Here is a 24,680-nt window from a genome sequence, read left to right as displayed (position 1 = left end):
AAGATTCTGAGCCCAGGATCGAACCAAGGACCTTTAGACTTAGACTTAGACTTAGAAAATCTTTATTGTCCCTGAGGGGCAATTTGGTTTGCAGCAGTAGTCATTAAAAAACAAGGTTCAACAGTAAAACGAGGTACAACAGTAAAAAACAAGGTACAAATACATAAAATACATACAACATACAAACCATCATGAAATCATTGAGCTAAAAACTAAAAACATTTGTAAAACAATAAAAACTAATCACGTCGCTTCCCACTAAAGTGACTACATAGCAGCTAAGCTTGTTTAAGAAGCTCATTTATAAAGGCAACAGCTGAGGGAACAAAGGATCTTATGTATCTGTTGTTTTTGGCCTTTCTATTAGTAGGGGCGTACCTGCATCCTGAGGGTAAGAGTCTAAACTCTGAGAAGAGAGGGTGCTGAGGGTATTATTTGTATTATAGAAGATAAATGTGACAGATTGTTGATTTCCATCTGCATCTCATTGCAAAGAAACAAGCTCAGGGACCCCACTAATTCAGCGTTATAGTGAGTTGTATTTTTCATGCACTTATTTTTGCTGTATTTATCTGGCAAAAGTGGAAAGCCGGACCTTGAAAACAATGCCTACATTAAACCGGTTGGTGGAGGCAAAGAAGGTTGGGGACCACAGCTGTACGTGGTTTGGTAGTTACAAGTGTCCCAGTAAAGGCAGCTGTAATTGTGAAGTGGCCCACGGTGAAAATAAGTTTGAGGTTTAAAAGCATCATGGAGTTGGCGTTCCAACATTCTTGGAGAGCTGCTGCTGACAGAAGAGCTGCTTGAGTCCAGCTACTTCCTGTGACAGGCAGCTTATCTGAGACCTTAGACTGGAGTCCTCTGTTGAACCCAGAGAGGATGGATTGTGATAGTGCTGATCGCCTGATGCGTATGCCTTTTCCCGGCTATCATCTGAAACCCTCCATGTTGCCGGTTGGTGCGTCCTTCTAAGGACGTTCGGCCCCACCGTGGCGACGGGCCGCCCAGTGCGTCCGCCGCACAATGGCGATGGAGCTTTGAAGCGCAGCTTGTGTGGAAGGCGCCTAAAAGCGTCAGGTGAGTGTTGGGTGTTTGCATGTGGCCACAGAGGACGGCTGCTGTAGGCCTGCTGCTCCTCTACTAGTCTAGTCGATGGTCCAGGACAGCTCGGATCAAGAAGCATGTTTAGGTGGCGTGAGTTGGAGACCTTGACATCGTCAGAGAGCGAGTGAGGTTTTTGGCATGTTGCGTCCTGCTGTGGGAGCTGGCTTGAGGGCTCGTCAGAGTCAGGTTGATTCGCCCGAGTGAGCCGCAGGATGGAAACCCCAGAAAAGTCTGTCACCAGGCCAAAGCGGAATTTGACGGCGAGCAGCTCGGCTCTCAGACGGGCGTTCTCCTCCAGCAGGCTCAGGACGCGCATCTCTAACACCGTGTCATTGGCACGCCGTTTCTCCCGGGAACGCTTGGCTGCTTCGTTGTTTTTCCGCCGCTTCTCCCGGTAGCCCTCGACTTTCTCCTGGCTGGGAGTGTAGTGTCTCTTACGCTGTTCTTCACAGCTGCTATTAAGTTCAACGTTGACCTTACGCTTGAGGGCAACGCCACAACCCAGCAGGTTTCGGGTCAAGATGGCAGCGGCCTCGTCACAACACAGAGACCCGGTGTGCGGCCCTTGCTCTGTGCTGCCACCCTTGAGGCCCCCCACAGTTTGTCCTGTCATGCTCAAAGGGCGCAGGTCAGGCAGCACCGGGGCAGTGAGGATTGCAGACTGAGGGTGACGCGGTGGCGCCACCTAGTGGCCAAAAGGAAAAGGTGGTCAGATTTACAATATATGTACATTTAAATGCCATCCATCCATTTCTACCGCTTGTCCCTTTCAGGGTCGCAGGGGGTGAATAAAAAAAAAAAAAAAAAATACAAAATTAATAAATGAAAGACAAAAAATTATGTTAAAATAAATGATGTACAGGTATATGTGTACATAAATAAATAATGATAAATGGGTTGTACTTGTATAGCGCTTTTCTACCTTCAAGGTACATCCATATGTGACTCACAAAAACTGCATTTTCATGTCGATTTTCCCCCCCCATTTTTTTCTAATAATTAATTATGGGTTCAACGTGAAAATGCCTTTAACAACATCTGGAAAAACACATTTTGGAGAAAAATTGACTGACAGAGACTGATGCAAATACTTCTTCAGCAATCAACTAATTAAATATGACAATAATGACTTAATAACTGATTTTACTACATGCAGGAGCATTACAGCAACAACATGCTATTTTAAAATATATTTAATTACATTTTTATAGATGGTAATTTTTTATTACCGTATTCTCCAGTAGACATCTCAAAGATGGCATTTTATTCAATTCTCATTGCCATGTTTTGTTATTGTCAATAGTGTGTGTGTGTGTGTGTGTGTGCGTGTGTGTGTGTGTGTGTGTGTGTGTGCGTGCGTGCGTGCGTGTGTGTGCGTGTTTTCTTAATTTTTTTCCTTATTTATCTGTTAATCTATTTTCATTTCCACACACACTTACACATAATTACACACACACACACACACACACACATATAATGTATCTATTAATTTTAATGTACACACACACACACACACACACACACACACACATATATATATATATATATATATATATATATATATATATATATATATATATATATATATATATATATATATATATATATTTATATTACTAATTTAAAGCATTTGTTATGACAATTTTAAGCAATGTACTGTTCTTCATTCATTGATGGTTATCAAGAGGTTATGGCTTAATTAACAGTAGTATTTATTGATTAAAAAATGTTGTCAGATTTGTACTTATTCATTGATCATTATCTGTCTATCTTTCCTTAGATTCAGACCTTTTTTAATTTAATCAAACTTGATATTTACGTGATTTTTTTTAACATCATTGATATATGTATTATTTCATTCCTATATTTTTAATGACTATTATTATTTTATTTGTCAACATATTTATTTCCGTCACCATTGCATGAGCTATCAATGTCTTGCTTTGCAATGCCTATTCTATTATTTTCAATTAGACAATTTTGACACTTAAACATGGGAAATGAAAAAACCCAAAACGTTTTCATAACAAAATAAAAACAAAATAGACACCAAAAAAGGGTATATTGCAGGATTAAATGAGCTCTGCTTTTTCTTCCTCCTTTTTTTGACATGTTGAATCATGAAAGCGTACGGTAATCACGTAATGTTATTCAATGTAATTTGCCAAGCATATCTGGAGCAAATAAAAGCAAACCATACCAGTTCTGTAATTAATTGCTCACTGTCACTACTAAAGTAAATGGTTACATCTTAGCAAAGGAAAAACAGCACTTTGTAAACTTATTGTATGAATGACATAATGGATTCGTAAGAGATTACTCACAAATGAGCCAATAGTTGGTGGAGCCTGAAGAATTCTACATGCATGTGGAGACTCAGCAGGTCGTCTGCTGTGTCAGAGTCTCCAAATCTAACTTTGATTTCTCCTCCTCCTGTTCTGCCCCTCATTCACATGCCTCACCTCTTCTTCTTTTCCTAAAAAAACATAAAACATCCCATAGAAGAAAGTAACCCCTTCATCTCTACTCACAAAGCTTGAACTGACACCGTTGACAAAAACCAACATGTTTTAATTGGTGCTGGCAAATTATTATTATTTTTTTTTTAATCAAATCAATCACACTTTTGAATTTGAGGGGGCGACTTGTCCAGGGTGTACCCCGTCTTCCGGATAGGCTCCGGGCACCCCCGCGACACCGAGAGGGAAAAGCGGTAGAAAATGATGACTGGATGAATAGATCAATTGTCAATAATCACAGGTTATTACTCGCTTGCAATATTTGAAATAACTAAAGAGCCCAATATTTTGACACAAATGCATTGATATTATTATGTTATTGTCAGAATGTCAAACGTGTCAAATGTGTTACTTTGTTGCAGTGGTCCCCAAACTACAGCCCGTGGGCCGGATACGGCGCGCCAGCGTCCAAAATCTGGACCGCAGGAAAGCCCAAGTTAAGAAAAATAAAATCATTTTTTTAATTCTAATTATTATTTTTAAAAATCTGTCCTTTCAAATCCATTTTCTACCGCACGTTGCTCTCGATGTCTCCTAGCCGCTCAGGCAAATCATATTGTCTAAAGATAAATTTTTCCATCGATAATGTGACATCATCGCGCTATATATATATATATATATATATATATATATATATATATATATATATATATATATATATATATATATATATATATATATATATATATATATATATATATATATATATATATATGTGTGTGTGTGTGTTAGGTGAGGAAAAAACACAGAGGCTATTTCATCCTTACAAGCCTGTTTTGCAGGTTTGTCTTCCCCTGAAGAGCAGGGAAACCTGCGAAACAGGCTTGAAGGGATGAAATTGCCTCTGTGTTTTTTCCTGACCTAACGTATATTCCGCTCTACCCCGGTATTGAGGACTGTATAAGGGATAAACCACAGGAACCTTGACCATATATATATATATATATATATATATATATATATATATATATGTATATATATATATATATATATATATATATATATATATATATATATATATATATACAGCCCGGCCCCTGGCCATATTGTTTTAAACCAATACTGCCCCCGGGTCAAAAAGTTTGGGGACCCCTGCTTTAATGTATTGGTACTACATTTATTTGCTCAAAACCTGCCGACAGTTTTATCTAAATTCTTGACAGGGCGTCTTTTGAAGTGAAATTTGCCAGTGAGCACACCAGTCGCAGTCTCCTGGCTCATCCTTGCACTGACCTCATTGAGCTGAACACTGACCGTATAGCAACCCACAGTCTTTCAGGTAACCGTCCACACTTAGGTTAAAGTGTATGATTAATACAATATTTTTTGTGAATAATCACTTGACTTAACTTATTTTGGACAGACCTAGTTCAAATTAATGTGTATGTAGAGTTGACATTTTCAGTTGACAGTTTCAAAGGAAAGTAACATGTGTTTTTTTACATTGTTGTTACTAATATGTTCCAATCACATTGCATAAGAATAAGTAATGGCAAGCAGTTGTCACAATGAAACTACATCAGTGACGTCATCACCAGCATATGTTATGTAATGTCAAGAACATTCTCAAAGAGCTTTATTGACGTAAACATGTGGAAAGGAGCTGGAAGCCAATTTTAGGTTTGAACACAAGAGAACTGTTATGTAAAACACAAACAAGGAGCCAGGGAAAGAGCATGCGAGGACGCCGTTGTGCTGAAAGTTCACCTAAGGTCTCTCACACACACGCACACACACACACACACACACACACGCACGCACGCACGCACGCACGCACACACACACACACACACACACACACACACACACACACACACACACACACACACACACACACACACACACACACACACACACACACACACACACACACACACAAAGCTCAATTGTCGTTCCAGTACAGTAATAAACGTTTCCACACACACACAAGTATTAGGGTATTTTTAAAAGTTATTACAAATTATGCAAGCACATAATTGACTTTGATTACTCATGATTCATCAAAATTTAAAAATGTTGATTATTCTGATCCTAAAAAAATTGTCATGTTTTTCGTTGTGACCGTAAAAGGTGGCGTATATGCAATATACGTAAAACTGCTGCTCCGTTATTGTCTGTATCCTGCAGCAAACAATTAGAATTTATTGCACTTACAGTAAGACTCCTTAAAGAGGAACTGCACTTTTTTGGAATTGTTCCTATTGTTCACAATCATCATGAGAGACACGACGATTGATGTTCTTGTTTTTTTTTTTTCATTCAAAATATTAAATAAATGCGATCAAAAGTCTGCTTCCAATGGAGTCTGAGAGCTGCTCAATTTCGCCTATAAAACCCCTAAAAAAACATCCAAACACCTTCAATAAGGTTTTACATTAATACAGTGTATGATGTAAGTATATATGTAATGTAGTAATGGCTACATTTATAAGAACATTTAATATTTATACATTTTGATCATTTTAAGCATACATCATGACGTTTGCTTTTCTTTTCTTCATCACTGGTTACTCACCGCTGACTTCATGAGAGCAAACAAACATAATAAAGCATCACTTACTGTGTAAGGTCTGCTGTCAATAGGATGCCGACTACCGGGATGTATTCCCATTTAGATGAAGAATGACCATAATCCTCACGAAGAGTGAGGATGGGTGGGTGGGGGCAGGGCCGTAACTAGGATTTGACAAATACTGAGGTCAAAAAATGGTGGTCTAAGAGAAGCTTTGAAAGGCTGAAATCATGGGTAGCCCAATACTATATAAATAAAAAAAAGTGGACTGTTACAAAATCATGCTGTCAAATATGTTAGATCATTTAATGTAATAGTTCTACCTCAATGAATTATTTTATTATTTATACTGTGTTGGCCCTATGATGAGGTGGCGACTTGTCCAGGGTGTTCCCCGCCTTCCGCCCGAATGCAGCTGAGATAGACTCCAGCACCCCCGCGACCCCAAAAGGGACAAGCGATAGAAAATGGATGGATGGATGGATACATATATATATATATATATATATATATATATACATATATATATATATATATATATATATATATATATATATATATATATATATATACATATATATATATATATATATATATAAAATTGTGTAATATATATATATATATATATATATATATATATATATATATATATATATATATATATATATATATATATTACACAATTTTTACATAATAAAAACAGTACCAAATATTTTCACCGCGGCCGGGTTTTGAACCCAAGACCTTCTGTTTTGTGAAAACAACATTAGTTACATCAGTATGATTTAATGTTAACATTATGTTGACAGCACATTTCGGATCGGATGATCCTTAAAGTAAAAGTGGACTTCATTGCTCACATTGTTGGGGGCTGTGCATGACCAAAGATCGTATATTGCGAGAGGAGGATCTACCGCATGATGTTGTACAGCGCACAAGATGTGCAACACAAAGTACATTTGCAGTCAGTCATATCATCTTCTTTTTGTCACTTAGAAAAAATACCAAGGACATGACCTTGGTGTCCTCAATGGTAGTTACGGCCATGGGTGGGGCTTCAATGGGGTGGGGGACGTCTTTTAGTGTCGTTCTCGCCATTTTTGGGTCCTAAACGGCTGTCAAAGTGTACCAACTTGTCGGAATACCTACTCAGACGTCTTCTATCCCGGTGAGATGCATGATTTATGATCAACCAAAAACTTCCAGGGAGCAAGGAAGCGAGGAAGCAGCAGACCACTCGATGATGTAAAAATAGGGACAAACTGTAGTGATCACGTCGCCGCTATAAATACTTTGTCTGTGTTAGCGCTTATAATAACAATTTCACTAATACTTAGGTAATATTCAAGTAACGAAATGTAAATGGAGTATTGTTGGCAGTTTTATGGTTATTTATTGGATTTTTGGCCGAAATAGTGGAGCTCCAATCGGCTCCACTGTAAGTGGACTTTTATTTAGAAGTTAGAATGCATTAAAAAAATCCATTCGTTGTCATAGTGATTGTAAACGATAGGCAAAATTACCAAAAAAAAATGCAGTTCCACTTTAAGGACATGTATCACTATTGTTGATTATTACAGACCCTCCTCACTAAGCAGTGAGGTCCTACTGTCACTGAACAATCACCTTTTAACCCTAAATTTTATTGAGATTGTTCTTATTGGGGATCTTTATTGGGACTGGTTGTCTTATGTGTGTGACTCTTTTAATCTTACACAGCTCATTAGCGGCCCAACCCGTCCAAATCTTAAACGCTTGGACAAATCTTCTCTTCTAGATCTTTTTTTTAACAAATGCTCCTCATAAATACTCTGATATTGGTATTTTTGCAAATGATTTGAGTGACCACTGTGTTATTGCTACTATTAAGCAAGCTTAGATACCAAAAGTGAGGCCACAAATTATTCTTAAACGTGATTTTTAAGTATTTTTGTGAGACGTTTTTTTATTTTTATTAATGATTCATGGCTGTTTGATTGGTCCAGGATAATTCTTTTTGGTGATGTTGAGTTGGCTAGGAAATATTTTTATGATGCTTTTATCAATATTATAAACACACATGCTCATCTATGTAAATAAAGGTAGAAATAATCATTGGTTCTCTCGTGAACAGTCTAGTCTACTAAAAGAAAGGGATGTTGCCTGAGCCAAGGCTAGAAATACCAAATCCCAGGCTGACTGGATGGTTTTAGCAGCTCAGAAATGTCTTTATTTCTCTTGTCAAGAAGTCAAAATCGGAGTTTTTTCTTGCGCAAACCCCCAGTACCTTAAATGATCCCAAGAAATTCTGGAAAGTCATAAAAACGTCTCATGGAAGTGAAACCACAAATGATCTGCCAACTTGCATTGTGAAAGACTCCTGTAGTCTAACTAATAAATCAGCCATACTAAAGTATTTTGATGAATATTTTACTTCTTCTGGTTCTTTATTTGACTCCTTATCACCACATCCAAATCAGCCGAATGTTCAGAAGGTTTGCATGTCAACATTCCTTCACACTTACATAGCCAACACATTTAGTTTTTTTTTAAACAAATGGATCCTGGTAATTCTGCAGGTCCTGACAAACTTGTGCCTCATCCATCCAACCATTTCTACTGCTTGTCCCTTACAGGGTCGCGAGGGTTGTGCATTTCTTTTTAAAGTCAGCCGTTGATTTTATTTCCAAACCTCCTACGCATATTTTTAATCTTTCCTCTAAGTTCCTAACATATGGAAATCAGTCTATGTTTTTTTGTTGAAAGGAAGAGATCCCACACAGCTGTTAATAACTGTAGACCCATCTCCAAGTTATGCGTCCTAGCTAAAGTTCTTGAAAAGTTTGTTAGTAACCCATCCATCCATCCATCCATTTTCTACCGCTTAATCCCTTCGGGGTCGCGGGGGGCGCTGGAGCCTATCTCAGCTACAATCGGGCGGAAGGCGGGGTACACCCTGGACAAGTCGCCACCTCATCGCAGGGCCAACACAGAAAGACAGACAACATTCACACTCACATTCACACACTAGGGCCAATTTAGTGTTGCCAATCAACCAATCCCCAGGTGCATGTCTTTGTTAGTAACCAATATAAGTAATTCTTAGACCTATGGTCTGCTATCTCAACATCAACCAGATTTTAGAATGAGACGTAACGCACCATAAACGCTGCTATCAAAGTTGTGAATTACATTATTGAGGCATTGGATTGGAAAACATATTGTGCATTTCTATTTATTGACCTTTTAAAAGCATTTGATACATTCGACCATATCATTTTGTCAGTCAGGCTAGTCCTGTGCAGCCTATCTCAGCATGTTGTGAAGTGGTTTTCTAATTACCTGTCCTATCAAACCCAACGCGTCCTGTTTACTGGGTCCTCCTCGTCTTTCTTCCCTGTAATAAAGGGTGTACTTCAGAATTTTTGTAATAATAATAATAATTATTGTCAGAATAATTGTATGTAAGTTATCACAAAACTTTGTGTTTCAATGAGTTCCCTGTGAGAAGCTGTCTTTGATCCTACCAAGCAAAAGGCTTGTAAAACTCCACTGTGTAGGGTGGGAAGCAACATGAAGGTGTTCTGTTTCTTTGATGTATTATAATCAACAGAAAGATATTGTCTTGACCCGAGATCTACAAAGCGAAGAGGAAGCAGGACCTGACTACCCTCCAGGGACCTCTTCTTTGAACTGTTTTACGACCTTTTCTTTGAACTGTTTTGTAATCAAAGGCGATGGCTGTTTACGACCCCCGTCCCTTTAGAAACAGCTGTTGCCATATAACCAGGGAAAGTCCAAATAAAAGAGGAGGCGTACAATCTTTCGGCAGAGCGTAATGACACTGTACAAGGGTACAGATGTACACGTTTCTCCTCACTGAGCCAAATTTAATTCTGTCTCTGTTTGATTGCTTGCTTCTTGTCTTGTTTAATAGATGTCATCAGTGTTTGAACCTGACAATAATAATACTTATTATTATAATTCAATAACTATAAATATTATTAGAACTAATTAGGCATTGTCACCTACTGAATAACACAAAGCTGACACAAATATTTGTTTTTAAATATATATATTTGTTTGTGGCTTTTTCTTTTCCAAATTAAAAATATAAAAAAAGCCCCTGCATGCTTTAACTTTTTAGTCTTGGTGGAAAATGTTTGGACACCCCTGCACTAGATATTAGGTGTGTCCTGACACAACTTTTTCACTTCTGATATGATACCGATATTGGAAGGTTTGATCAAGTGGAATGAGAGAGAGAGACAGAGAGACAGAGAGACAGAGAGAGAGAGAAGCTATGGTTAAAGGGGAATTACTGTCTGGCAAACAAAACAATTAATTTCTTTTTTAAGGGCTTATTAAGTCTGAGAAAATAAATCCAAGCATCTCAGTTTCATGTTTGATAGAAAGTCAGTGTAAAAAAAATGGCACATGTGATTATAGCAAATTAAAAAAGGCCTTTCATGCTGTAACAAATTGTTGTGTGTCTGCACAGACACCCTGCTGTTTCATATCAGTGTGTGTGTGTGTGAGAGAGTTCAAATCAGGACAACCCCCCTCACCTGCTCCCCCTTGCACTGTATCCCTCCGTGGCCTTGGGATCACAGTTCCTCTCAGTGCTGCAGCTGCTTTTGCCGCACTAATCCTCATCCTGCACTTGACATCTGGCCAGCGTTCCCATTATGTGAAATTGTGTAACAGCACTAACAATTATTAGTCTTTGGCCCATTAGAGCAACTCAAAGGATATCAGAACTGCTTCATCAACACTTCGGGTCACCTGGAAATGTCCCCAAAAAATCCTGAAGTCTTTATTGATGCAAGTAGAATAATATTTGTTTTCACTACATGCATTTATAGCAGGGCTATTGAAGTGGCGGCCCGGCGCCCAAATCCGGCCTGAATTCAAGCCCCTTCTACACTAAGCCGGCTATATCCAGGCTATACCCCACCTAACCTTATCCTTGTCCACACCCGCCATCAGTGTGTGAATGTGTGTGTGTGAATGGGTGAATGTGGAAATAGTGTCAAAGCGCACTCCTCCGGGCTGCAATATACACCCCCGCCTCCCCAACCCCACCCGCCTCAACCGACGCACAGAGGGGGGGGGGGGGGGGGGGGGGGGGTTTGTGGTAGCGGGGGTGTATATTGCAGCCCGGAAGAGTTAGGGCTGCATGGGATTCTGGGTATTTGTTTTGTTGTGTTAATGTTGTGTTACTGTGCGGATGTTCTCCCAAAATGTGTGTGTCATTCTTGTTTGGTGTGGATTCACAGTGTGGCGCACATTTCTAACAGTGTTAAAGTTATTTATACGGACACTGTCAGTGTAACCTGTATCACTGTTGGCCAAGTATGCATTGCATTTACGTGTGTGTGCGAGCTGAAGTCGCACATATTTTTTGATCGGGCCGGCACGTTGTTGGAATGGATGAAAAGCAGACGTGACGACAGCTCGTGGAGGACGATAAACGCAGTACCTTTAAAGCACGCCCACAAGACTGAGGTCCGGGTGGACTACGAGGTATAATGACTGATGAACAACTTTGTTCGATAATGAAAGATGCCTCAGCACAAAGCCTGAGCCCCGACATTAATGAACTAGCATCCAATAAAAGATGGCAGGTATCTGGCTTGGGCACATCAGATTAGATCAGTGTGTTGCAAACTAAGCAGTTTAAAGTCCTGAATGGTTGGTTTATTCATTGTTATTTTATTTTCTAATTTATTAGCGTGTGGAAAAAGTTAATGTTGATATTTACCTCAGAAGGCTGCAAATAGAAAAGAGGCATTACATTTTTATTTAAATTGTATTTGATGTGCCATTGATATTTTTTAATTATTATAATTATTATTTGAAACTCGATTTTGCATGTCACTATAAAGTTATACAAGCCTTGCTTGTTCAATATTCAATGCAAAACTTGTTTGGGTCCCTATTAAAAGGTTAATTTGTTCAACCTTGGTCCGCGGCTTTGTTCAGTTTTGAATTTTGGCCCACTCTGTATTTGAGTTTGGCACCCCTGATCTAGAGGGCTTATACAGTGGGAGCATATCAGTGATATACTTCGGCCCTAGACCATGTAGTGATTTATATGCGAGCAGGAGGATTTTGATTTACAAGGAGCCAATGTAAGGATTTAAGAATTGGTGTAATGTGCTCACATTTTTTGGTCTTTGTTAGAACTCTAGCAGCAGCGTTCTGAACAAGCTGTAGCTGCCTGACAGTTTTTTTTGGGAAGACCTGCAAGGAGACCATTACAATAGTCTAGCCTACTGGTAATAAAGGAATGTACAAGTTTTTCTAAGTCTTGAGCTGATATGAGCCCTCTAAGTCTTGTTACATTTTAGAGGTGAGAGTAGGTCGATTTTGTTACTGATTTGATGTGACTGTCGAAATGTAAATCAGAATCTAAAATAACCCCAAGATTTCTGGCTTTATTTGAGGTTTTCAGGGACAGTGATTGAAGGTGTTGGATGACTTTAAACCTTTCTTTTTTAGCACCAAAAACAATTCTCAGTTTTATCTTCATTTAGTTGTAGGAAATTTTGGCACATCCAGTGTTTGACTTGCTCAATGCACTGGCACAGAAGATCTACGGGGCTATTTGGTGATAGCGCTACATAGATTTGGGTGTCATCGTCATAGCAATGATGGTCAATGTTATTATTTTGCATGATTTGTCCTAGTGAGGTGTTAAATAAAGTCGGCCCCAAGATTGAACCTTGGGGGACTCCACACGTTACGTTGGTTGGTTCTGATACAAAGTCAGCAATGGAAACAAAATAGTTCCTATCTTGTAGATATGACTTGAACCAGCTTAAAACTGTGCCTGAGATCCCCACCCAGTTTTCCAACCTGTCCAAAAGTATGGAGTGGTCGACAGTGTCAAATGCAGCACTGAGGTCCAATAGCATTAATACTGAAGTTTTGCCAGAGTCTGTGTTTAGACGGATGTCATTTATAACTTTTAGAAGGGCCGTTTCAGTTTATTTTCACAAATGTTCCGAGTTGTTCAGATTGTTACATTGTTGAAATGGTCATATTTATCTCCGCCAGGAAGTTATGCCGTGGCTGGGCTTTGTCTGTTTGTTGGTTAGTTAGTTACAGTAGCAACATAACTCAAAAAGTTATATGCGGATTTGGATTAAACCTCAAGAAATTTCAGAAATATAATAAGAAACAATTGCTAGGATTTTGGGCATCATTTTTACTATGTTACCTTACGTTCAATTTCTGCGTATGTATGCCAGTGGCTGACGGACACAAAGACGATGGAGATTGACAAGAGGAGTCACTCTGTTTCTTTCATTCATTCTTTCATTCTACAGATAGCTCAAAATGTTATGGGCATATTTTGAGTAAACAATCAGGATATGCTGGAAATGAAATAAGAAACAACATTTTGGGGATGATCCAGATCACTGTCTGGATTTTGAACTTTTTTTACTATTATAATTAAATGGGGATGAAAAAGTTTGAAAAGATAAAATAAAATCTATGTCGTAGATTTTAATTTCACATTAATTCATCAAATTGGGAATGTCTAAGATTACCTGCATCAAAAATGCAAAATGGTTTGTTCCACCTGGATAGCGGCAAAATAATATCTAAACAGCCGATATTTATCCATAAACATATGGAAACGCTACTGATGCTGAAAGGAGATGCGGTAGAAGTCCACTCTCCAAGGTACAGTAAATATTGTACATTATTACAACATCACTTAATGAAACTACTGCAGTTGTTCGTGCTGTACCACATTTTATTGTAATTTTTTTTAATATACAATATTTCTTATCCTAAAGTTAGTTTTTCTTTAAAAAAAAAAAAAAAAAAAAAAAAAGGCATGTTACATGTTAAAATTAAACTTTTTGCTTGGGGGGGCAAGCACCAATTAAATGGGAGATACAAGTGTTTTAAGTTAAGAGCTTCGTTACAGAACCGATTAAGCTCCTAAATTGAGGTAGCACTTAAGTTTGCTACACGCAATATTTGGCCGTAGGATGACCGAATCATATGAAGTGGGCCTTGATATTGTCACATAGTTTTTTATAATGTCGTGTATTGTAAAATTAGTCACAAATAAGTTTCTTCAAAAAACGGTTTCCTTGTATTTTAGTCAGATTTATAATCACCACCAACAAACTAAAGGCTAACTCATGCAATGATCTTGAAATTATTCCGTTCACATGGTATTAGACCAGGGGTGTCAAACTCATTTTAGATCGGGGGCCACATGGAGAAAAATCTACTCCAAAGTGGGCCAGACTGGTAAAATCACCTCAAGATAACTTAAAAATAAAGACAACTTCAGATTGTTTTTTTTTTGTTTAAAAATAGAACAAGCACATTCTGAAATTGTACAAATCATAGTGTTGTTTTTTTGTTTTTTGTTTTTTAAATTACCTGTTGTGGTTAATAGTATATAAACTTTATTTGTCGTTATTTATATTTTCCGAATAAATTTTATGATAATATTCATCAGTCAACTCATTGGTGTTAATTTTCAATCTATCAAGATAAGAAAATTATATAAAAATCAAATTACAGGATGTTATTTATGTAGTTTGATAATTTTCCTCAACTGATGTACTAACATCATGTGGTTTATTTTGTACATATATGTAGCATCATCTACAAAGACACAAAGTATTGCTATTGCGACATCCAGTGGACACATTTAGAACAGCTGTTTCTTTCCTTCAAAAATTTCAGGTACATTTTTATACTTAGCAAACTCATCCCGTGGGACGGATAAAACCTATTCGCGGGCCTGATCAGGCCCTCGGACCGTACGTTTGACACCCCAGTATTAGATCAATACCAATATTTGCACAGTAACCCTAAAACAAACATTTTAAATAATAATGACCAAACTTTGACCTGCTTTGATTCCATAAGCAAGCTACTAAAGCATGTTTAGGTGCATGATGAATGTCAAGCAAGATGAAAGTGAAAGAGAGTTAGCCTGTTTGCTCTTTTATGAGTCACATTAGGTCAAAACGCCTCCTCTGTCCTCATGTCACCTTTAATTCCAGTCCCCCAACGAACAATCCACGACATGGGGAGGAGTCATTAGTACTTGTCTACTCATTTATAACATCTTTACAGAGCATGTCAATGCACACAATCTTTAATTTAATTTCATGTTTAATGTACCATTTTTATTTAGCTACTATGGGTCACCTTTTCACCTCACTTCTTGTTTGCGAGTCAGTTTGTTAATCTTTTTCAACTAGATACACTCTATCAGCAGTCATTGGATGTTGAAATTGGCTGGCACCAGGGTGACATAGTTCTGTGAAAAGTTGGAGATTAATGGGAATTTATTGACATTTATTGGAAATAACGGCAAAAGTCTGGGGATTACCACAAAAACAGCTTAATCTTCGTTGAAACAAAACAGATTACATGGAATTTGAGTGTAATTTCTACTCTGCACTGTGCATCCTTCAGTCCCATGCACACTGCTCATTAATTACTGCAGGACCATTGAGGCCTAAGCCACTGCCTATTTCATACTGTACAACCGTGCACTACCATATATGTAATACAAATTACAGTGAATATACAAAACCCAAAACCAGTGAAGTTGGCACGTTGTGTAAATCGTATATAAAAACAGAATACGATGATTTGCAAATCCTTTCCAATTTATATTCAATTGAATAGACTGCAAAGACAAGATACTTAACATTCGAACTGGTAAACTTTTTTTATTTTTTTATTTTAGTTTTATTGACATCCAGCATCAGACATTCCTATCCATTACATCATATTCACATACATCATATATCTGTTGTCTGCCCTAAATGTCAAAATATTTTTGTTTATATCCCAACCATACCACCCACCCCCCCAAAAAAAGAAAGAAACAGCAAAAAACACACAAAAAAAGTAATATCTATAAATACATCAATTAAATAAACAACAAGGAAATAATAATACATTAATAATAATAATAATCAGAAATAAAATAAAAAAATATAAACAGATACATATATATACATATATATATATACACACATACATATACAGTATATATACATACATACCTATACACATATAGGGAGGTTTTTTTTTTTTTAAGCAGTATAATCACTAATTCGAAAAATGAAAGTCAGGTTTATGGGGCGTGACATAGTTGACCCAATTTTCCCAGTATGAAGTAAATCTCTCCAATTTATAATTAATAAAGGCAGTTATCTTCTCCATTTTATATATGCCCCTTGTTGTTTCCATCCATTGCTTCAAAGTTGGGCTCTCCTGGGATATCCATTTCCTAGTAATGGTCTTTTTACAAGCCACTAGTAGGATATTCATTAAGTGTTTATCTTTCTTCAGCCAGTCCTGAGGTACATGTCCAAAAAACAAAGTTTTACTTTCGAGGGGTATTTCACGTTTGAAAATATCCTGTAGAGCTTGGTGTATCTCTTTCCAATAGTGCTTCATGGTGGAGCAGTCCCAGAAAACATGGTAGTGGTTTGCATTTGAATTCCCACAATTTCTCCAACAGGCAGGGGAGTTGTTATCATAGTGAGACTTCTGAGAAGGTGTTATAAAAAATCTGATCAAACTTTTCCAGCCAAACTCCCTCCACTTGGGTGAGCTGGTACAAGTCCATTGATATTTCCACATTCTTCCTCAGATGTAGTTATCCCTCCTTCCTTCTCCCATTTTGTTTTAATATATGAAGTTGAATATGATTTCATATTCAACAGACCCTTATACAAGCATGAAACAGTTCTATCAATAATTTCTGAATTGTAGGCTTTTGTAAACAGTTCAATCAAACATATACTCGTCTTTGTGACACTTTTCACCTTCATATTAACAAAATGCCGCAACTGCAAATATCGATAGAAGTCTTGGTTTTCTAATATATATGTCCTTTTAATAGTTTCATAACTAAGCATTTTTTTCATCTTTTATTACACTACATAAAGCTGTTATACCCTTAGATATCCAGTCCTTAAATCTTGAGTCTAATTTATTAGGTGTAAACTCTGTATCATAGGCACACCATTTAAGAACTGCAATATCACTCTCGAGTTTGTATTCCTTTATGATCATTTTCCACACTTTAAGGGTCCATTTCATCCATGGGTTATCAATGTTATTTATGTGGGTTCGTAAATTGCTATCCACCAGGATTGTTTGTGTGGGGATGGAGGGCATTTCTTCTTCAATAATTTTCCATTGAGCAATGTATGACGGGTTGCACCAGCATATCACTGCTCTCATCTGGGCTGCAAAATAGTAACATCGGAGGAAAGGTAAACCCCATTCTCCCTTTTGTTTGACCAATTGTAAAGTTTTGAGACGAACTCTTGGTCTTTTACTTTGCCATATATACCTTGATAGCATTTTGTCCCATTCATTGAATTGGTTTTGGTTAATCTCTATTGGCAGGGTTTGAAATAGGTACAGAAGTCTTGGCAGTACATTCATTTTAATGGAATCAATTCTACAACTAAGGCTAAAAAAAGGAATTAAGTTCCATCTTGCTATGTCATCTTTTATTTTTTTATGTATGGGTAGATAATTGTATTCTGATATACAGTATGTGTTAGATCTTTTGACAAATTAATGCCCAGGTATTTAAAAGATACTGTTAGCCATATCAGAGGGTAACTACTTCTGATTTCCCCTGGTGGGTTATAATTATATGAGAGTAGATGGGTTTTACCTATATTGATTTTATATCCTGATAATTGACCATACAGTTCAAATGATTGCATTAATTTAGGGAGCGAGTATGTTGGGTGCCCGAGGTAGACCAAAGTGTCATCCGCATAGCAGGCCAATTTATACTCTGTTCCTTTAATCATGATTCCCTTAAAGGGGAACATTATCACAATTTCAGAAGGGTTAAAACCATTAAAAATCAGTTCCCAGTGGCTTATTTTATTTTTCGAAGTTTTTTTTTTAAATTTTTACCTAAAACGCAATATCTCTAAAAAAAGCTTCAAAGTGCCTGATTTTAACCATCGTTATAAACACCCGTCCATTTTACTGTGACGTCACATAGTGATGCCAACTCAAACAAACATGGCGGAAAGAACAGCAAGCTATAGCGACATTAGGTCGGATTCAGACTCGGATTTCAGCGCCTTAAGCGATTCAACAGATTACGCATGTATTGAAACGGATGGTTGTAGTGTGGAGGCAGGTAGCGAAAACGAAATTGAAGAAGAAACTGAAGCTATTGAGCCATATCGGTTTGAACCGTATGCAAGCGAAAACGACGAAAATGACACGACAGCCAGCGACACGGGAGAAAGCGAGGACGAATTCGGCGATCGCCTTCTAACCAACGATTGCTATGTGTTTGTTTGGCATTAAAGGAAACTAACAACTATGAACTTGGTTTACAGCATATGAAATACATTTGGCAACAACATGCACTTTGAGAGTGCAGACAGCCCAATTTTCATCAATTAATATATTCTGTAGACATACCCTCATCCGCGCTCTTTTCCTGAAAGCTGATCTGTCCAGTTTTGGAGTTGATGTCAGCAGGCCAGGGAAGCTAGGGTCGATATTCTTCTCTTGATCATCTTCGGTGGCATAAGGGACGGTGTGAGCCAAGACATCCAGGGGGTTTAGCTCGCTTGTCTGCGGGAACAAACTGCCGCCATTGCTTGCCGTTCTACCGAGGTCCTTTGTCCCTGAATTGCTCACACACTCCGGCAGATTCAATGGGGGTCTGGCGGCAGATTTCTTTGACTTTATCGTTGGAAACGCATCTGCTTTGAGTGTCGCAGGATATCCACACATTCTTGCCATCTCTGTCGTAGCATAGCAAAACAGTCGAAAAAAACGGAAATTAACAGAGCTGATTTGACTCGGTGTTTGAGAAAATGGCGGATTGCTTCCCAATGTGACGTCACGTTGTGACGTCATCGCTCCGAGAGCGAATATTAGAAAGGCGTTTAATTAACCAAAATTCACCCATTTAGAGTTCGGAAATCGGTTAAAAAATATATGGTCTTTTTTCTGCAACATCAAGGTATATATTGACACTTACATAGGTCTGGTGATAATGTTCCCCTTTAATATCTTCATTTTGTCTGATAGACTGAGCTAATGGCTCCAGATATAATGCAAAGAGTAACGGTGACCATGCACATCCCTGTCTAGAGCCCCTTTCGAGGGTAAAACTGTTTGATAAATATCCATTGACTTTAATCCTAGCAGTAGGATTGTTATATAGTGCCTGTATGGTTTTAATAATTGTATCCTGAAAGCCGAATTTATATAGAACTCTGTAAAGAAAATTCCAATTAACCGAATCAAAGGCCTTTTCAGCATCCACACTTATAACAATTGCTTCGATGTTTTTTCTTTGTATATGATCCATAGTATGTAGTGTCGTTCTTATATTGTCTTGTGTTTGGCGTTGATGTATAAAACCTGTTTGATCATTATGTATCAATATAGGCAAGAAATCTTCTAATCTGTCACACCGCGGTGAGGGAAGTCTTGTCTTGGTTTTTTCTGTCTTGTGATTTACATGTTTTATTTTGAAAAGCAACTCCTCCTGTTTCAGATCACGGGTCCTTCCTCTTGTGTCACCAGTCTGACGTCATCCCTGACCCTTGATTGTTTCCACCTGTTTGCCATTACCCTCATGTTCTTTATAAGCCCATGCCTCCCCTTGTTCTGTGCCAGATTGTCTCGAGCTTTCGTGCCTGTCTTGCGTTCCATGTTCATGTTCATGTTCATGTTCATGTTCATGTTCATGTTCATGTTCATGTCCATGCCTTGCCTTGCCTTGTCCCACGTCTACGTCCTTGTTTCCAGAATATCCCACGCTGTAATTTTGAATTAACTTTTTTTCCTCCCTCAGAGCGACTTTTGTTATTCAGCCTTTTTTCTACCGCAGTGGTGATTTATAATTTTTCCCTTATGATCTTTCCTCAAAGTTTTTGAGTGATTTTTTGTTTACATTTATTAGAGTAGTAAGTTTTATAGTCTTTAATTTCTTCCTCCTGTTGGAGCGTTTTTTGTTAAAGTTTTTTGATAACAGATACGGTGCTAATTATAATTGTCCTTATTTTTGTATTTCCTCCTTTTGGAGTGATTTTCGGTTTTTCCCTTTTGGAACATTTTTTCGATATCTATTTTGTGATTTCATAGTATTTGAATTTACTCTGCTCTGGAGGCTTAAAGAGTTTTTCAAAATAAAAGCTTTATTTAGAATCACATCTCTGCATCTGAGTCCCTTCCTTTGTCCAAGCCTGACCTAATCGTTTGGCCATAACGGAAGTAAATAGTTTATAATCTACATTGAGAACCGATATTGGCCTGTAAGATCCACATTCAATTCTATCCTTGCCTTTCTTTGGTATAGCTGAGATAATTGCCTCCCTCCAACTAAGTGGTGTTTGTGCCTTTTTTAAGACCCAATTCAATGTGGGGAGTAAAACAGGTATTACATTTTTTTTTTAATTCCTTATACCACTCTGCCGTGTAACCATCTGATCCTGGCGATTTACTTAATTTAAGCCTACTTATTGCAACTTTTAATTCATTTTCAGTTATATCTGCAGATATTGTTTGGTTTTGTTTTTTTATCTAAAATAGGTAAATCCAGGGAGTTCAGGAAGCTGTCAATTTGGGTTATGCTCCTACTAGAGACCTCGGAGTATAAAGTTTTATAAAAATGTTCGAAGGTTTCCTGAATTTCGTTTGGTTTAGTTTTGATCTCTTTTGTTCTTGGATCCCTGATTTTATGAATTGTGTTTTCCGCTATCTTTTTTTTTTAGTTTCCAAGCCAATATTTTCATAGACTTTGAGCCACTTTCATAGTGTCTCTGTTTCAAAAACATTAGTTTTTTATTTCTTGTGTGGCCAAACTGTTAGTTTCATTCCTAGTATTTCTTCCGGTGCCAAATCTAGTTTGTTTTCTTTCTAATTCTTTTAGGGTTTTTTTTTTTAAAGTAATTTGATTTTGTATTCTCATTTTTTTTCTTAAATGAAGATATTGCTATAATTTTCCCTCTTAAAACAGCCTTCAGGGTGTCCCATAACATGGGAGGCAAAACCTCTCCTGTGTCATTGAACTCCAAGAAGAGACTAATTTCAGATTTAATTTGTGTCTTAAAGGATAGACCATTCAGCAGATTTGAGTTTAGTTTCCATGTATTATTTTTTTGCCCTCAGATTAAAGTCAATAGATAGGTATATAGGTGCATGGTCACTTAGATCTATCGTCCCAATTTCACAGGTACATGTTTTATCTTTATCCTTTCCAAATGTTTGAAAATAATCTATTCTTGTATAAAGCAGAGAAATAAGTATAATCCCTTCTGTCTGGGAAAAAGTCTCGCCATATGTCAATTAAACCTATTTCCTCAAAAAGTGTGTTTACTTTCTTATAAAGGGGTTTAACGTTATGTATTTTTATACTAGATGAGTCCAATTTTGGCTGTAGATATATATTTAAATCCCCACCACAAATCAAAAGACCTTCAGTGTCCGTTACCATAATATTGGTGATTTTTTGGAAGAAATTAATATCACTACCCACTTGTTATTTTTTGCAAATATTAGCTCATTTGGAATTTGATGCCTGCAGCATGTTTCAAAAAAGCTGGCACAAGTGGCGAAAAAAACTGATAAAGTTGAGGAATGCTCATTAAAGTTAAAGTACCAATGATTGTCACACACACACTAGGTGTGGTAAAATTTGTCCTCTACATTTGACCCATCCCCTTGTTCACCCTCTGGGAGGTGAGGGGAGCAGTGGGCAGCAGCGGCGCCGCGCCCGGGAATAATTTTTTGGTGATTTAACCCCCAATTCCAACCCTTGATGCTGAGTGCCAAGCAGGGAGGTAATGGGTCCCAGTTTTATAGTCTTTGGTATGACTCGGCCGGGGTTTGAACTCACAACCCACCGATCTCAGGGCGGACACTCTAACCACATTAAACACTTATTTGGAACATACCACAGGTGAACAGACCGATTGGGCATAAAACAGCTTCCATGAAATGCTCAGTCATTCACAAACAAGGATGGGGCGAGGGTCGCCACTTTTTGAACAATTGCGTGAGCAAATTGTCGAACAGTTTAAGAACAACATTTCTTAACGAGCTATTGCAAGGAATTTAGAGATTTCACCATTTACGGTCCGTAATATCATCAAAAGGTTCAGAGAATCTGGAGAAATCACTGCACAGAGCGGCAATGCCCGTGACCTTCGATCCCTCAGGCGGTACTGCATCAGTGTGTAAAGGATATCACCACATGGGCTCAGGAACACTTCAGAAAACCACTGACAGTAACTACAGTTCATCGCTACATCTGTAAGTGCAAGTTAAAACTCTACTATGCAAAGCGACAGCAACAACACCCAGAAACGCCGCCAGCTTTACTGGGCCTGAGCTCATCTAAGACGGACTGATGCAAAGTAGAAAAGTGTTCTGTGGTCTGACGAGTCCACATTTGAAATTGTTTTTGGAAACTGTGGACATTGTGTCCTCCGGACCAAAGAGAAAAAGAACCATCCGGACTGTAATAGGCGCAAAGTTCAAAAGCCAGCATCTGTGATGGTATGGGGGTGCATTAGTGCCCAAGGCATGGGTAACTTACACATCTGTGAAGGCACCATTAATGCTTAAAGGTACATACAGGTTTTGGAGCAACATATGTTGCCATCCAAGCAATGTCTTTTCATGGACTCCCCTGCTTATGTCAACAAGACAATGCCAAGCCACATTCTGTACATGTTACAACAGCGTGGCTTTGTAGTAAAAGAGTGCGGGTACTGGACTAGCCTGCCTGTAATCCAGACGTCGTGTCATTGCTGGTTTACGAGCAGAGGAGCATGTTCGGCAGCGCACAATCACGGAGTACTTACAAGCAGACACAGTGTGTAGACAGAAAAGAGGGCAGACAGCATAAAGATCCAGTGCCGGAACGTAGTTCACTCCTCGTAGTAAGCATCCCGTCTCTGGCTGCCCTCCGCGTACTTGTTCTCTCTGTGCTTTCCCTGTGCCCGTGTCTTATGTCCTCTGTGTTTCCCGCAGTGTTCCCTCTGTTTCCCGTGATCGAGCTGTGTGCCTGGACTTCCCACTGCCTCCCTCGATCCTCGACCCCTGCTTGGACACGGACCTCGTTACCTCTCTCCAGCCCCCGACTTTCTCGCCTTGCCCCTTTGGTCAGACGAAGGATTCATCCAACGCGCACTTACAACAAACTCTGGTAACATTTACATTGTTAATACTATTCATCGTCCTGCACTGTTCACGTTTAGTAGCATACACACCCCAACACATCATCAGCATCAGTTTCAATAAACCTATTGAACTGATCCCTGCCGTTGTGTCATCTCCTTCCCCCGTCGTACGTAACAAAATCTTATCGATCTTTGTTGTTGGTTTTATCTAATTGTTTTGATTTTGTACGGTGTCCTTGAGTGGCCAGAAAGGCGCTTTATAAGTAAAATGTATTATTATTATTATCCTGTTCCACACAGGAAAATAAATGTTCACACCATAAAGACCGCGTGTAGTAAATCATCTTCACTGTTAAAATATTTTTTTTACTTAGATTAGATTGGATTAGTTTATTTCAAAGGGGACAATGCAATTTCACAAAACACATGAAACAACAGATATTTAGCTATAAGTGAGACATTGGAAACTAAAGGTCCAGTAATACATGAAACTGAGAGGGGTCATTTCAAATATTTATTGGATGTGACAATAAAACACTTTTAAGCAAATGTAAATATAAAAAAACATAAAAACACCAAAATTATACAACTGATATAAAACCTGGTTAATAAATATGTGGGTCACTTGACAAAAGATACTCATATAGTGTCTAAACATTTCTTCGACACAACCCTGAGTTTCACTTTTAAATATAAACAATTGGCACAACAATAATACAAAGTTAGAAACACAGATATCATCTCATAGGTGGCTAAGACTTCATGTGAACTCTGAATTTGGAAAAGTTACACAGACCTCAGTAGGTCTTGTTAGCTCTTCACTGTCCACATGCACCCACTGCGTACAGTGTTGTTGTTTTTCAGATGATCAATAATGAAACATTTAGCCAGTTTGTAGCTTGGGTTGGTAAATTGAGTCATACAATGAAGATCGAGGCATGAAGAATATTTCAACAAAAATTGTATAAGTCTCCTACCCTGAATCATAAATTACCTATTTTTTGCTAAGAATTGCTAAGGCATCAAAAATCTAAAACAATTAGTATCAAAGCTAAACCTGCATTCTAACATGAATGTACAACATCTAAAAGACAGCATGCCTAATTTGATTTGGTGTATTTTGCCTACCAACCATATAATCCAGTGCATTTGACAACATAATATGTCAAGAAATAAAACAACAATTTCCCAAAACTCTGTCAATCTAGAGCAGGGGTCTCCAAAATCCAGCCTATGGGAAGTCCCAAGTTTAAACATTTTTGTAATTATTCTTTAAAAAAATATGTCCTTTCTAATCCATTTTCTACCGCTTGTTACTCTCGGTGCCTCCTTGCCGCTCAGGCAAATCATATTGTCTATATATATATATATATATAT

At 38.0% G+C, this 24,680-nt stretch overlaps 1 protein-coding gene and 1 long non-coding RNA gene across 2 annotated transcripts in view; one reads left to right on the top strand and one right to left on the bottom strand.

Moving 5' to 3' along the window:
• LOC140679945 (uncharacterized) overlaps positions 1-24,680 on the top strand; it is a 57,828-nt gene that overhangs the window by 30,345 nt on the left and 2,803 nt on the right. The window contains exon 2 of the long non-coding RNA XR_012051218.1: positions 23,155-23,329. This is a non-coding gene — a long non-coding RNA (uncharacterized lncRNA). The remainder of the gene's footprint in view (positions 1-23,154; positions 23,330-24,680) is intronic.
• Positions 302-3,457, bottom strand: LOC133624330 (uncharacterized). The gene is made up of 2 exons (XM_061987819.2): positions 3,429-3,457; positions 302-1,789 (listed from the first exon to the last, which is right to left on the bottom strand). The coding sequence occupies exon 2, from the start codon at positions 1,715-1,717 to the stop codon at positions 749-751; it is 969 nt and encodes a 322-aa protein (XP_061843803.1). The 5' UTR covers positions 1,718-1,789; positions 3,429-3,457; the 3' UTR covers positions 302-748.

The sequence above is a fragment of the Nerophis lumbriciformis genome, linkage group LG27, assembly GCF_033978685.3.
Source record: "Nerophis lumbriciformis linkage group LG27, RoL_Nlum_v2.1, whole genome shotgun sequence".
NCBI classification, from domain to species: domain Eukaryota; kingdom Metazoa; phylum Chordata; class Actinopteri; order Syngnathiformes; family Syngnathidae; genus Nerophis; species Nerophis lumbriciformis.
Note: the sequence above shows the minus strand (reverse complement) of the source record. Positions and strands in the feature narration are given on the sequence as shown.